The following is a 13,869-nucleotide window of genomic DNA, read 5'->3' as shown; positions in this document are numbered from 1 at the left end:
AGTCTGCAAAGCAGGCTTTAATCGAGCTCATTTAACAGATTAAAGAGATAAAACAAAACAAAAACTGAGGCTGAAGGAGACAACAACTTGCCCAAGGTCACACATTCAGTAAGCGGCAAAGTGTCTGAGTCCAAAGCATGAAAGTTCCCTATCTTGTGAAGTGATATTCCATTAAGGACAGCCTTTGTTCACAAGGAGTTTCCAGGTTTAGCTTTTGCTAAGCACACAGTACATTTGTAGCCTGTGTCACACAGTTGTTACTGTTCTGTTTTCTAATTCCCTGTATGTGCTAACCCTTATAACAGGGACAATGTGCTATTTCTTTAAGCATCCATTGCATATCCTAGGGTGCAGACATATATCTGGTACTTAATCATTGTTGATTGATGCTTTTTATATTGTAAACAGTGTTTCTCTTCCTTCATCCAATAAACACTGATTAAAGCCCACTTTTGTGCTGACAGTGTAGTATTTTCTATGGGAAATAGTAAAATGAAGATTCTACCCATCTTGCCCTCAAAGAAATCTAGAAAGTGGGGAACATCATGTATATAGGGAAGAGGAACCTTGCTCACACTTTTCCTCTTCCCCTTCCTTGCATCTCCCCACAAAAAGAGGCAACTATAATCTGATAGGTCTGGTTCCAGAACACTTGTTTGGCCACACTTACTGATGGGCAGGGTTATTATTTAACTTTTAAGAGGTTCTGTCTTTCTTCTTTTCTAGTGCATGTGGCTCGGTTTGTAAATTGAACTAAGGTCTCTTTAGTTACCTGGTCATCTTTTTGTGATGTTCTTATCTTTTTATCCACATACTTAAAGCTTACTGGGCTTTTGTTTTAGTTCTCATACTATGTGATAAACTAGAAAATGAGATCTAATATTTAGATCTGGCTTGGTGCAGACACAATGCTATGGAGGCCCTGAATATAATCTGTGGGTTTTAATCCAGGGTTATGGAAGCTCTAAATTGGGGAGAAGTGGTCACTAGCCCAGCCAGTGGTACTTTGTTTTCCACTTGCTATTATCCCTGATGTGTAAATTTCACTTGGGAATTTGCTGGAGAAGAGGATGACTGGCAAGGATTTTGAGGTCCCTGGCCTTAATGCCATAAAATACCACTAAAACTTTACTACCTGACCTAACCCAGGAGCTACATCACAGAGACAGAACAAAGTGTTATCAAGGCTCAATCCACATGCTATAGGACTCCAGGAAACCTCACTATTGACTTGAGGGCATTGGGTGAATGTATGTACTTTTTAGGTTTCTTTTCTCAATACTGGTTCAAACAATGGACTTGTTATGTAAAGAACACTGAGAGCTAAGCAATTCATGTAATAGGGTTGAGTGACCGCATGTCGTCAGCATTCAGAAAGAGACTGATAGACAATCTGGCTAAGCAAGGCCAATAACTCTGGCCATATCTGCCATGGGAAGACTTATCTATGTAGAATTCAACATCCATGGCACTCATTTATTAATGTCCTAATAGTCATAGTCCTTAAGGCCTATTAAATTCAAATAACTTCTTGGGTACCTGTTAGAGAATGTGATAAACTAGGTAGTTTTGTACCCTGTAACAAGTCCAGACATACAATAGCTTTTTAAAAAATCAGGGTCACATTCAATAACACTTTAAACTTATACTCCAAACACAAGTACTTCGCTACTACCCTGATTCTTATTACTACATTTGTGTTTTGAAGTGATCCTACCCCTTTAAAATGAATCCCACTCTCTTTATAATGATTTCTGTGTATGTAATCAATTTGCTTCTTCCCTCTATGAGGAGAAATGGCTGTGGATCTCACACAGTTGCTACTGAGTAGAATGACCTTCAGCAGGCAGAGATAAACAAGAGCTGCTTTTCATCTCCCAGCCATTGATTTTCTGCAAGTCAAACCACAAAACTGCTTTGAAGTCCAGGAGAGAGCTGCAAGGGAAGAGGGAGATAAAACTGAAGGGAAGGGTGGATTTGAAACAAAGTTAATCTCTGCCACCTAGGTGTAGATAGTTATTGGTAAAACTGAACCTGCCAGGTTGTATTGAGAGAATTTAGATTACTGTAAAAAGTGTGTTTTAAACTGGTAAAACTGAGTTTGGAAAGGGTGGTATATAAAACAAAGAGAAGTCTGAAAGGGTCTTGCATAAAATTTATAAACTTAGCAGAAATAATTGCTTTAAATGGAATTAAACAGTATTAGGTGTGCAGTGTATAATTTTAATACTGCTTGTGAAGTCTTCCATTTTGTTTATGTTGCATAACAGGAAAGGTATATGGATTGTAAGAGTAATTATTTGATGTGTCAATATTTTTTCTCTAAAAACTACACAATAGATCAAGAGTTTGGTTTGATGGTTTTGCAGAACAGTTATGACTTTTATAAAAAATTATACACATATTTGAATAATGTTTTCCATTGACAAAATACTTTTCTATGAGCTTCAACATAAACCCAGGAGACAGGCTGGATAAATGCTATTACCTCTTATATATATGAGGAACCAGAGCCTGAGGGAACCCATGTGAACTGCCCAGAGAGACACTGAAAAAAACAGTGGAGGGGCCAGTAGTAGAGAATCCAAGTTCTCTGATAATTGGTCTCCTTTTCTTCCTGCAGGCTCCATGTAATTTGAGGTTTAGGGGAGAGGAAAACTTGAACCCTCCCTTCCCCCTCTTCTTCCTGAAATGTGTTGTTTTTGTCAGGGTGGTCTTTTTCAATGTACTCTTAACATGATACTGTTGGGATCCTAGAACATATTTCTTATTCTTAAGATGTCTGGAGGTTAAATGCTGACACTGAAAATTTGGAGACCCTGCTTTGAAGACAGTCATTACTTTGACCACAGAGGAGGTTTGAGCTTCCTGAATAGTGCTGCATAAAGTAGGATTTACCATAATTCTGGGGGGGCTTAAGGGAACTTAGTGTTGTGAAATGAAAGATCTTTGAGAAAGTTTAACCATGAACACTAAACAAATGCCAGCCAACCTGAAACCTCAGCTCACAGCTCTTCCTCATTCCAGCCTTCCAGGAGCCTTCCAGGATCTGGGTAAACAAAAAATACACATGCCATTTGAGGGGAAAGCTGTCATTGGAGGAGCTGAGGTTTCACCTGCCCTTGAAACGGCTGAAGCACTCATGTGCTCTCAAGGAGCAATACAGTTATCATGACCTGGACCAACAAGTGTCTGGTAGAGGTACATGTGTGGTATGACAACCTTTGGAGTTGTCAGTTAGGTCCCTTTCACAATTTATTGTTTTCATTTGGTTATTTTTATACAACTAATTTGTATCAGATATTTAATTCAGTATTTTTTTCAGATCCTAAAAATCATTTAGTTTTAGCTGGTAAGTAATAAAGTATACATCCAATAATATGCTCATGTAAAATTTCAATCAGGTTTTATAATAAATGCCTAACAGCTTTTTAAAAGTGGTTCAGTTAATGTCCTGGGCAGGACAAGCTAATTAAAAGGGTTGCAATTACTTAATTGCAACAATTAATTTCCTTATTATTATTATTTGCACTAATAGAATTTGGCAGACAATAATTAACTTTAATATTACTTTTGATATTACTTCACTTAATCAAACAGAGCAATTTAAAATTCATTTCAGAATGCCATAAAGTTAGTGATTTATAGGGCAATTAATATAGTCAGCCTCCGCCTGAGCTATTATCATTTTATAGGATGGTTTCTTTACAAATATGTAACATCTTCCTTTATGTAAGTTATGTAAGTTACCACTGACTGACATTCGAAATAGTTATATTGCTGCATAGGATTCATGTTAAAATAACATGTCACTTAAATGAGTGTTAAGATTTTATCTATTAAAATCATCTCCTTTTTATTATTTCCTTCACTTAAACGTACATACACATGTGACTTACAAGTAAACGTATTTTGGGATATGGGCTTAAATGGCTCATCAGCACATTTCCTGTCCAGTGCGTTTTGTAAAATATTAGTAAAGCATCAGTCATGATAGAGGCTTCAATCTATTTTTGTTTTTAAAAAATAATTATAAATCTCTGTAGGTATATTTACTTTTGAAATATGAATTAGTCTAGTCCTTCTCTATTACCTGGGATGCTGTTAGACTTAATCTGTTTGGATTTATGTTAGTTAATTTTTTAAAAAGGGGGGTATATTTTAAAGTTTCTTCATTACCAGGAAAACACTCTTCCCATGCTTCTTTTTAGGTACCAAATCGTGGCAGAAATCTAAATGACTACCTGACAGTAGTTAATATGAAAAAAAATCCTATTACAAACTAAACATAGATAAACCATTATTTAGAGGATTGTATAGTCATTGAGTTGTCGTAACCCAAAGTAGGGTTAAAAAAATTTTTAATGCCTATTACCTCTATCTGAGTAATTTGAGAAACAATTCAAACTAACCTCTTACCTCTGAGTCAATATTTGTGATATACATATGTTTTTTGCTACAGAGGTAAATGGATAAATCCCTGGAAATGGCTTCTACCTGTCTGTGCCAGTTGCTCAGGGTAGGTCTTCATCAGAAGGCATCTCAGGAAGGCCTCTCAAGAGCACAGTCATACTAGGGCAGTGTGGGATGGGAGCTGATTCCGAGATTTTTGAAAATAGGAAACAAGTTCAGAGTAGGGAGTTAAAATGGTCACACTAGGCATTACATTTAGACAGATGTTTTATCCTGTCGTCTTATACTGCCATATGTAATTAATGACAATATAATATGTCCAGAGATTTAAAAAAATCCTCATTTATGTAAATCCTACTTATTCAACAATAATATGATTCCCTTCTTGGTTGCACATCACTTTGCAAACTACCGTCTGTGCCATCTGGCCTCAATCCAGTAGCTCTGTTTCTCACATGCCTTTCAAATCCTTAATGACCTTATATGGAGTCTGTGGCTATGAATGCATGGTATATGGAATTATTAATGGTCTTAAAGATAATTTTAGAAAATATATGCTATCTGGCAAATAATAAATTATCAGGATAGTTTACCTCAGAGCATAAAACTATATTTTAAAGTTAGCAAATGACTTAAATGACCTCTATTTCTTCTCTTTTGTGATTAATGGATCCAGAAACTAGCTATCCCCTACTCCCCCACCTTGACTTTCCACACATGACTAGGAAACTGATAAGAGGACCTTTCTTATTCTTCAAGCCTGGTCCCTGGCTAAGACATAGAAAACAAAGGTTAAAAGCCATCTTTGATCCTGTATATCAAGGACTGTACTGTAGACAGAGACAATGTGTTTCTCTACCAGGGATGTGTTTCTGAGGAAGGTTGTATTGAAGGTGAAAGGTAACACATAGTAAGAGTTCCTGAAAATAGTGATTCTCCCCTCAGAGCAGAATGCTCAAATGCATTATTTTTTTGAAAGTGTAAAGAGGGTGAGGAGGTGAGAGTGCCATCCTCTAAGGGCTGATATTAAGTGGAGTTTCCAAGTAAGTGTCAGTAGTCAGTTTAATTGACATTTTCAGTGGTTCATTTTTGTACCCCACATATCATATAATACAGTGACTGACCCAAAGTTGGTCTGCAATAAATACATAATGAACTGAAATTGTTGTCCTTTACTTTCTCTATCTGTATATGATGAGCAGAAAAATAGGCAAGGAATCAGAAAAGCAGAATTGCAATTTTGAATCTGCCTTTTACTAGCTATGTGATCTTTGCAAAATCTTTTCACTTTTCTTATTGTTTTGAACAATGACATTTGGATTGAATAATCTTTAACATTCCCTTTACTTTCATAATTTATAATCTACAGAAAATATAATGACCCTAGGATGATTAAATCAATGATGCACTAGTAAATGTTATTGACTGGCTCTCAAAAATAAATAAAATTTTTAAAAAGGAGCCTGATTTGGAATATTTGCCTATTTCTATGGTGTAAATACCCTTTACGTGGTTGATATAAGCTACTAATCTGAGATCACTGACCACGGAGTTGAGAAGAGATGAGAACATTCAGCTCTTTCAAGCTACTGGAGCCAGTTCCAGAGCAATGCAGGACTGAGAATACTAAATCATTCTACTCTATAGGACTGAAAATATGCTAATCTAATTGAGAAAAAATTAATAACAGAATAAGAATAGGTTTCCAGGTTAATGAGAAAATTAAGTCTCTTTTGCAAGGATTATCTTAGGTTTTAATGCTAGTGATCACATTAGTTAAAAAATGGTAGGCCATGTACTGTTTCTTAAGTCACATCCATATATAATGAGAGTAAAAGTTGAATCTTTTAGCATGGCAGGAAGCAATATTTAGAATCTGATCTAATGCTTTAAATGTATTTTTTATAGCTCCAAGATTAGTTGTAGGCCAAGATAGAACAATGTTTTAACCCCCACCACCCAAGGGATTAGTATCTAGAAATGTTGGCAAGACAGTACTTTGGTACCAATTAGAACAGAACAGTATTTAGAACTGTTTATTAGAACAGATCAGTATTATTAGAATAGAACAGTATTATTGAAATGCTGTAGACAATGCAAACTAAAAGGAATGCCCTCTGAAAGGAATGAGAAAGGATATTAAAGAATAACAACCTAAGAGGAGACATTAGGCCTGAAAGTCACAGTAGAAGCTATGCATATCACAGTCTATCTATAGAACACTGAATATGCCAAGATCCAAGTTTAGTTTTCATGTTACAAGCACCTATCATAAGGCATTAACAAGAAAATTACTCAGAAAAGATATAAATACACGTGACTTTATAAAATATGGCTAACTTTTAAAATAGCTATTTACAATGTGTACTGTTTCTAATATTGTATGAGATAAAACTGGATTACAAAACCTAAAGGTTGTGTGTGAGCAATTACATATCCTGTTAAATGTCAAGTGTCGGTTTAAGTTTGAAACTCTTCACCATTAGTTTTCCACATAAAATTGAAGTTGGTAGCTGTGAAGAGTATTTGGTCTTGACATTGAACATCCAAACTAAAATCGATCATAAATATTACATTTTGCTTCTACTCTGATTTAATCAACATTTATCAAGAAAAATGCATTATTTGGTTAATAATAGCTATATTTAGGGCCAGCATGTATAACAATGGGATTACTGGTTACAACTGATAGAATGGAATATCTGCTAATCCTGTCTGTCTAGTCAAGTCAGCAGTCTTCTCTCCTTGTAGTGGATTTTATTAAATGAGACTACTGAGTAAGATTTTTTTTTTTTTTTGAGACGGAGTCTCGCTCTGTCACCCAGGCTGGAGTGCAGGCGCGATCTCGGCTCACTGCAAGCTCCGCCTCCCGGGTTCATGCCTCAGCCTCCCGAGTAGCTGGGACTACAGGCGCCCACCACCACGCCTGGCTAATTTTTTGTATTTTTAGTAGAGATGGGGTTTCACAGTGTTAGCCAGGATGGTCTCGATTTCCTGACCTCATGATCTGCCCACCTTGGCCTCCCAAAGTGAGTAAGATTCTTTTGAGATGCTATGCAATCCTTTCGATACTAATTCCCAAAGGAGTATCTTTTGGTAACTATTTGGAGGAGGACAGCACAGGAATCGAACAAATATCCGGCACCACTGTATCCTCTAAAAGTTTTATATAGTTCATTGTTTTCCTTTTAAAGTGCACTAAAGCCTGTTCTAAATCAGGAACTTACCGCAGACTTTCCACTGAACAACTCCATCTGTCTATAATAGATTTTTCTTTCTTCATCGAGAATAACCAGCCCAATGACAATCTTCTCTGTAGCTTCCCTGATTTGGCGGGAAGTTATGTCTCATCATTTCATGGAGCAGAGTTCCTTGAGACTGTCACTTCATAAAGAGGTCTTACTTAGAACTCCCACCCAGAAGGTCCAAGGCTATGTCTTCTATTCCTATATGCATTCCAAAACCCGAGTTCCTAGGGCTTATATTGATACTAGATATCCCACGGGCCTAAAAGCTGTGCCTTTTAGGTCCTTTTCATTTCTGACATCAAGAAATTTCTTTCTCTCAAACTTGGTTAAGCATTAGTTATTTTTAATATGCTTTTTGAATCTAACATTTCTGTATTTTGAAGAGGATGCAACTATTTTGAAGTTATCTGCTCCAACTTCTAGAATTATCAGATTTTAGAGCTGGATGGGACCTTAGAGATCCTTTTTTCACTCCATGAATTGAGATTTCAATTTATTTCTATACTATCAGGTACCAGGTAAGTTTGGCAGTTGAAAAAAACTACCACAGGTTATTTTTACTTTTCTCCCTTCAAATAGATTCTAAAATTGATAGAGATTCAATTTTATATTAATTGAGCATATCCAATGTGGTGGGTTGCTGAAGGTAGTAAGAGGTATAAATTATAGCTCCTGATCTTAAGGAGCTCATATTTTAATAGAGGCCTAAATATAAACAATTGCAAAACGATGTAATAAATCTATTATTAGAAGTATGAATGGAATGCTTTGGTAGATTCGAGACTCTTAATACAGCATGGGGAAGCCACAGAAGACTGGAGGAGGTACATTGTTGTTGATGGATTATCAAGCGTTAATGTGTGCTTGTGTATGTGAGTTTGTGTGTGTGTGTGTGTGTATGTGTATCTGGGTGGGCTGGTGGTTGTAGTTATGGCATTCCAGGTAGTCCCAGAAACAGTGCTGATACTAATCGTGTAGAAATCAATAATTTATTAAAAGGGAGCTCAAATAAATCCTGGGTTATATATATTTAATCTAACAAATAGTTGTTGAGGTCAACTTTGTTGGTATCATCCACCATGAAATAACATGCCTTGTGTATAAACATGGCAGTGATAGTGTGCTCTTTCTTACTTTCCTGTTGAGAATATTAAATATTATAATTTTCATGTTTAAAAAACTTCGATTTCTTGGAATAAGCCTAAATGTGTCAAGTTTTAAGAAAGATCAAATGCAAAATCATGACAGACGGTTGCTACTATTATCTTTTTACATAGCTCTCCTCACAAGGTCTTCATCCTCTCCTACTACCTACCACATTATTCAACTCAAATCACTGCCCCTCCATCCCTCTCTTCTCTGCTTTCTCAGTAAGGCAATGTTAAGAGTCAGAATGATCATCAATGCTGCATTCTGATTATGAACTCAGATAAGTCATTAAAGATTGAAGGAAAAGAATAGTAATTGCCAGGACAGGAGGATTTAATATTTCTCTGAAGAGGACAGATGATGGCCCAAAAACAATGTTAGGGAAATCTTGGTAAATATTTGTTCTCATTATTTCTCCTATTTTTTTCTTTGTAAACTAGGTAAGGATCACAAATGATATAACTATGGATTAGTGTCTTAGACCTAGTAGGTATTCAAAACATATTTGGTGAATGACCAAATAAATTGAATAAAACAAACAAAACAGCATGGGTCCTGGGACAACAGGATACTTATATGCAAGAATGAACCTGGACCCCTCACTCCATATACAAACATTTATTAAAGACCTTGGGAGGGGTTAATGTGGAATGCCATATCAGGTAGACAATTGCATACAATGAAAGTATTCTGGATAATAGTGATTGCACAACTTTGTGAATACACTAAAAACTACTGAATTGTACATTTTAAAAGGATGAATTTTATGGTAAGTAAAGTATATCTCAATTTAAAAAGTAGATGCAAAGAAGAAAAACTAAAATAAACAATAGCAGCAACAACAAAACCATGGCCCAGAAAGCTGAATTGAGGCTTTTATTGAAATGTTCTGCCTAGGCAGTCTTAACATTGGAGTGGAATATTGTTATAGATGAATGAACACTTTTTAGTTAAAACAAAATTGAAGATAGTTAAAGGATATGCTATATTTCAATAATTATAAGATGCATATTTTTTCAGGTTTCTGAAATGGGAACGTATCTTTTTTTTTTTTTGAGACGGAGCCTCACCCTGTTGCCCAGGTTGGAGTACAGTGGCCCTATCTCGGCTCACTGCAATCTCCACCTCTCGGGTTCAAGTGATTCTCCTACCTCTCCTGAGTAGCTGGGATCACAGACACATGCCACTATGCCCGGCTGATTTTTATATTTTTAGTAGAGACAGAGTTTCCCCATGTTGGCCAAACTACTGACCTCGGCCTCCCAGGGAATGTGTCTTTTAATTGACAATGTGTCACAATTCATTTGGCTTCATTTTTTTCTTTGTGGTACCTAAAATTGTGAGATGTCTTAGATTTAATGAAATATAATACTCATTTTAAAAACAATGTGGCAGAGGCAGAGGTTGCTAGCTGTACCTCAATATGTACTCTTCCCACACAGTAATAAGAATTTTTTTAGCTGGGGAAATGATCAACTACCCAAAGACTATACTTCCAGTTTTCCTTTAAGCTAGGTGTGGCCATGTACCTAAGTTCTGGCCAATGATATGTAAGCAGAGGTAGTGTGTGCAACTTCTGGTTTATGACCTTAATGGGAAGGAGCATGCTTTGCTTCTTTTCCTTTCTTTCTGTCTTTCCTCCCTCCTTCTTTCATTCCTTTTTTTCTCTTCATCCCCTCCCTCCTTCCCTCATTCTCTTCCTTCTAGATAACAGATGTGATGATAGAAGCTGAGGAGCTATTTTCATCCATGAGATGATGACACGTATTGAGGTTGGTAAAGCAATGAGAGAAGATAATGAGTTCTTAATGATCAGGAAACCAGTATACTAGCCCTAGACTGACTGTACAGAATTTCATGTGATAAAGAAACTAGAAAATTTGTTGAAGCCATTCTTCTTTGCTACAGGAACTGACCAAATATTCTATCAAATATGAATGGTTTCTAAATGTCATTTTTCTGGGAGTAAATATTACCACTTTCTGCAATGGGATAAACTTCACTTCCCCTACACACACACACCCTTGTTTGGGTGAAATGAGTTACTAAATGTAGCATTTATTTATAAGGAATGCATTGTGAATAGTTTCTCAATTTTCTATCAGGGAAAGATGATGATTTTAGCCCACATTCAGTGTATGTTTCTAAATAATACAATCAACAGGACTGTCTGTTCAGTACAATGGAGGACAGCTTTTTCAGGGCAACTGGGATTTCTTGATAATGCTAAATCTGTCTCATCAGCTGAATTTCTTGGGCTTTATGTGGCAGTGTAGTAAAAATATATGATCAGATTTCACTGTTAAGAAAAATTCTTTCAGCAATACATGTACAGTCAAGTTGTGTAGATAGCTGAACATGTGGGTTATGAGATTTTAAAAAATGTCTCATGACAAACTTTATGGAAATGCAACAATCTAGACATCTAGTTTTGTCTGAGAGTGGCATGGATACGAAGAACTGTGCTGTTGGTGCTGATGCCACGCTGACTTTTGGCAGTCACACTCTTGGTTCTTCATATTTGAGGAGATGGGACAGTGAGGAGGCCTGTTGGCTTGATTTTATTAATGCCACCATCTAGAATACAGATTCTTGGATATTTCATCTTCACAAGGTGAGCTGCAAACTGGAAAAAAAAAAAAAAGAGGCAAAATGTTTAGAGGATATACAGAAGATATCTCCAACCTCATGTTTTTCTCAGAATTTGAAAGACAAAATTATTTTAATGTTATGATTGCTGTCACCACTGTATAATAAGTTGTCAACTTGGTTATTATAAATTAAATTACTCTTTTATATGCTAACAATATCTTTATCTTATGGAATAAATGTCTCTTTTGTTCTCTTTTATGATTTTTTTTTGAATATGTGATAAATATACATGGTAAACCATTCAAATTCAGTAGAAAAGGGTATACAATGAGAAGTAAACTCGTTCCACTTCTGTTCCCAGTCCTCCCTCTCCAGAGGTCATTAATGTTATTATTTTTAGGTATTCTTCCAGTAATAGTCAAAACAAGCTCAAATTTACATTGAAAAAATTTTGATATTATAGTCCACTTCAATGTCCCATAGAGGGCCCATAAACCAGTTGTAACATGTTTTTGGAGCAATCACAACTAACATTTTGAGTTCCCAAACCTGGAATGAATTTGAAGGACAGATCCAGGAAGCCTTCTAGATTCTAGCACAAGAGGACTTTGTAAAAGTTATCAAGACATATACATATCTGACTTAGCTCAAATCTACCTGTTCAGGATCATCGATTGCGTTTTCTCATTCTTTGCACTTCATGATAAAGCAGCCCTGAACTGCGTGTCAATCCCAATATAGCATACTGCTTTATGTTCAGACCTTTTCCTGGGCAGATTGTCCAATGTTGGGCACTTGCTCCATTTCCCATCAATTCCTGTCCCCTCTTTAGCTCCTCCTCAATAGTAACCCCCACACATAACCTCAAACCTGCCTGACTTCTATTCATTTTCCTGCTCAGGCACTTCCTTCTCTAGGAGCTAAGTTGCCATTAGGGTCCCTGCTTCTCAGCTCCTGAAGTTTCTTGTATGAATCTCAATCTTTGGCCTTACCTCATTTATTTAAATTATCCACTTAAGAGCTTCCTTCTATTTTGTTTTCTTCCTGGTACCTGGCACATGGTAGGGGCTCAATATATGTTTGCTGGATTGAAGTAAACTATGCCAAATGATCATAAAACCCAGGGCAAAATCATGAAGTAAAGAAGTTTTTCTTTGGCTCTTTGGCTATTTTATCTCTGTTCCTTCTCTTTGGTAGTGTCCTGTTCCTCCTCATTGAGTATTTGTGTCCTCAAGTTCTCTTCAATTACTCTCTCTACTAAAACCTGATCTTAGATCTTTCAACAAAAACGACTAAGCTGCTCACAGTGCTGTTGCTTCTTGGCGCTATTTGAAGCTTAATACTTAGTAAGGTCTCAAGGCAGCAATCTAAACTTTAGGGTTCAAAAGAATGGGCTGAGTGGTTTGGCCAGGACAAGTTCAAGGCCTCACTCCCAGAGATTCTGCTCTATTGATCTGGGGTTCAGGGATAGATAGTTTTAAATAAGCACCCGTAGATGATTCTAAAGCAGGTGGCCCATGAACAATTTTTTGAATAATACTGCCTTAAGCCAAAAGGATAAAGTTCTCGGTCAGTAGGTGGGATAAATAACGCTGGACTGGGATCTTCACAATCTCCAAAACAACTCACATAAATGGGTCTTAGTACTGCTGACCCTACTTATCTTCTCTGTGATTCTCTGCAGTGGCTCCACAGAGATTCAAACAGCTGTTTATATTTCACATCCTATCCTCTCTTAGAGCTACCAGATGGGAATCTTTGATAGCAACTAATGTTGAAGAGAAACAGTGCTCCTGTATTTCAAAAGGTGTCAAGTGAGCCAGTGTGAGCTGGTCTTCATCCTGTTCTTCTCTTTGAACCCCAGTCCTTAAGAAAGCAAGCAGCTGATTCATCTGCCCGAGTCATGTGCAGGCAGAACAGTCCCTGGTACCATATGATTACCGAAACATCTTGGCTGCATTCTCCTACATGCACAATTCAATTACCATTTAGGCCAGAATTCTAAGATAAACATAACATTACTGAAAAAGCCTTGTGGATAAGCAGTCTTAACTTTCAGTTCTTTCAAAACTCTGTGGAAATCAGAAAATGAGTAAGAAAGGACTGTACATTCAACTAATTTCCCTTAAACTATGCTGTAGAGCTAGAAAGAGTTCTGTTATTGTAACGAAGTCCCTAACAACTAGGCTGCTACTGAGCTGGAAAATGGTAAAGACAAAGCAGGCAGAACAGAGCACTTTGCAACAATCAGGTTGCTGCTGTGTTGGAGGTCTAAGAAGAGTAGAAATGGAGTGCAAGGAGATAGCAAATGTTTAGATGCCTTGAAAAGAAGCAGGCTGTGTTTAAGAAAAAGAGCAACTGCTGAGTTTTCACATAAGATTAAGAGTTCTGCTCCTCTGATCCTCTGCTGTTTTCAATTATCCATGTTAAATACTGGCCCCTGGCAGTGAAACCATGACTGCATCTT

The 13,869-nt window shown here is 36.7% G+C and overlaps 3 protein-coding genes across 6 annotated transcripts in view; 1 reads left to right on the top strand and 2 right to left on the bottom strand.

The window, feature by feature from the left end:
• Positions 1 to 13,869, bottom strand: part of PPA2 (inorganic pyrophosphatase 2) — a 1,020,900-nt gene that overhangs the window by 642,822 nt on the left and 364,209 nt on the right. The gene's annotated exons all lie outside the window — the stretch shown is intronic.
• The window catches only part of AIMP1 (aminoacyl tRNA synthetase complex interacting multifunctional protein 1), a 524,679-nt gene that overhangs the window by 248,852 nt on the left and 261,958 nt on the right, over positions 1 to 13,869 (top strand). The window lies entirely within an intron of this gene.
• Positions 10,849 to 13,869, bottom strand: part of TBCK (TBC1 domain containing kinase) — a 235,564-nt gene continuing 232,543 nt past the window's right edge. For all 4 annotated transcript variants that reach the window (XM_050791478.1, XM_050791477.1, XM_050791480.1 and 1 more), the window contains one exon: positions 10,849 to 11,436. In XM_050791478.1, coding sequence (XP_050647435.1) covers positions 11,326 to 11,436 — 111 coding nt within the window. In that variant the 3' untranslated portion in view covers positions 10,849 to 11,325. The remainder of the gene's footprint in view (positions 11,437 to 13,869) is intronic.

Source organism: Macaca thibetana, chromosome 5 (genome assembly GCF_024542745.1).
Source record: "Macaca thibetana thibetana isolate TM-01 chromosome 5, ASM2454274v1, whole genome shotgun sequence".
In the NCBI taxonomy this organism is placed as follows: Eukaryota; Metazoa; Chordata; class Mammalia; order Primates; family Cercopithecidae; genus Macaca; species Macaca thibetana.
The sequence above is the reverse complement of the archived record's forward strand: the minus strand, read 5'-3'. Positions and strand labels throughout refer to the sequence as shown.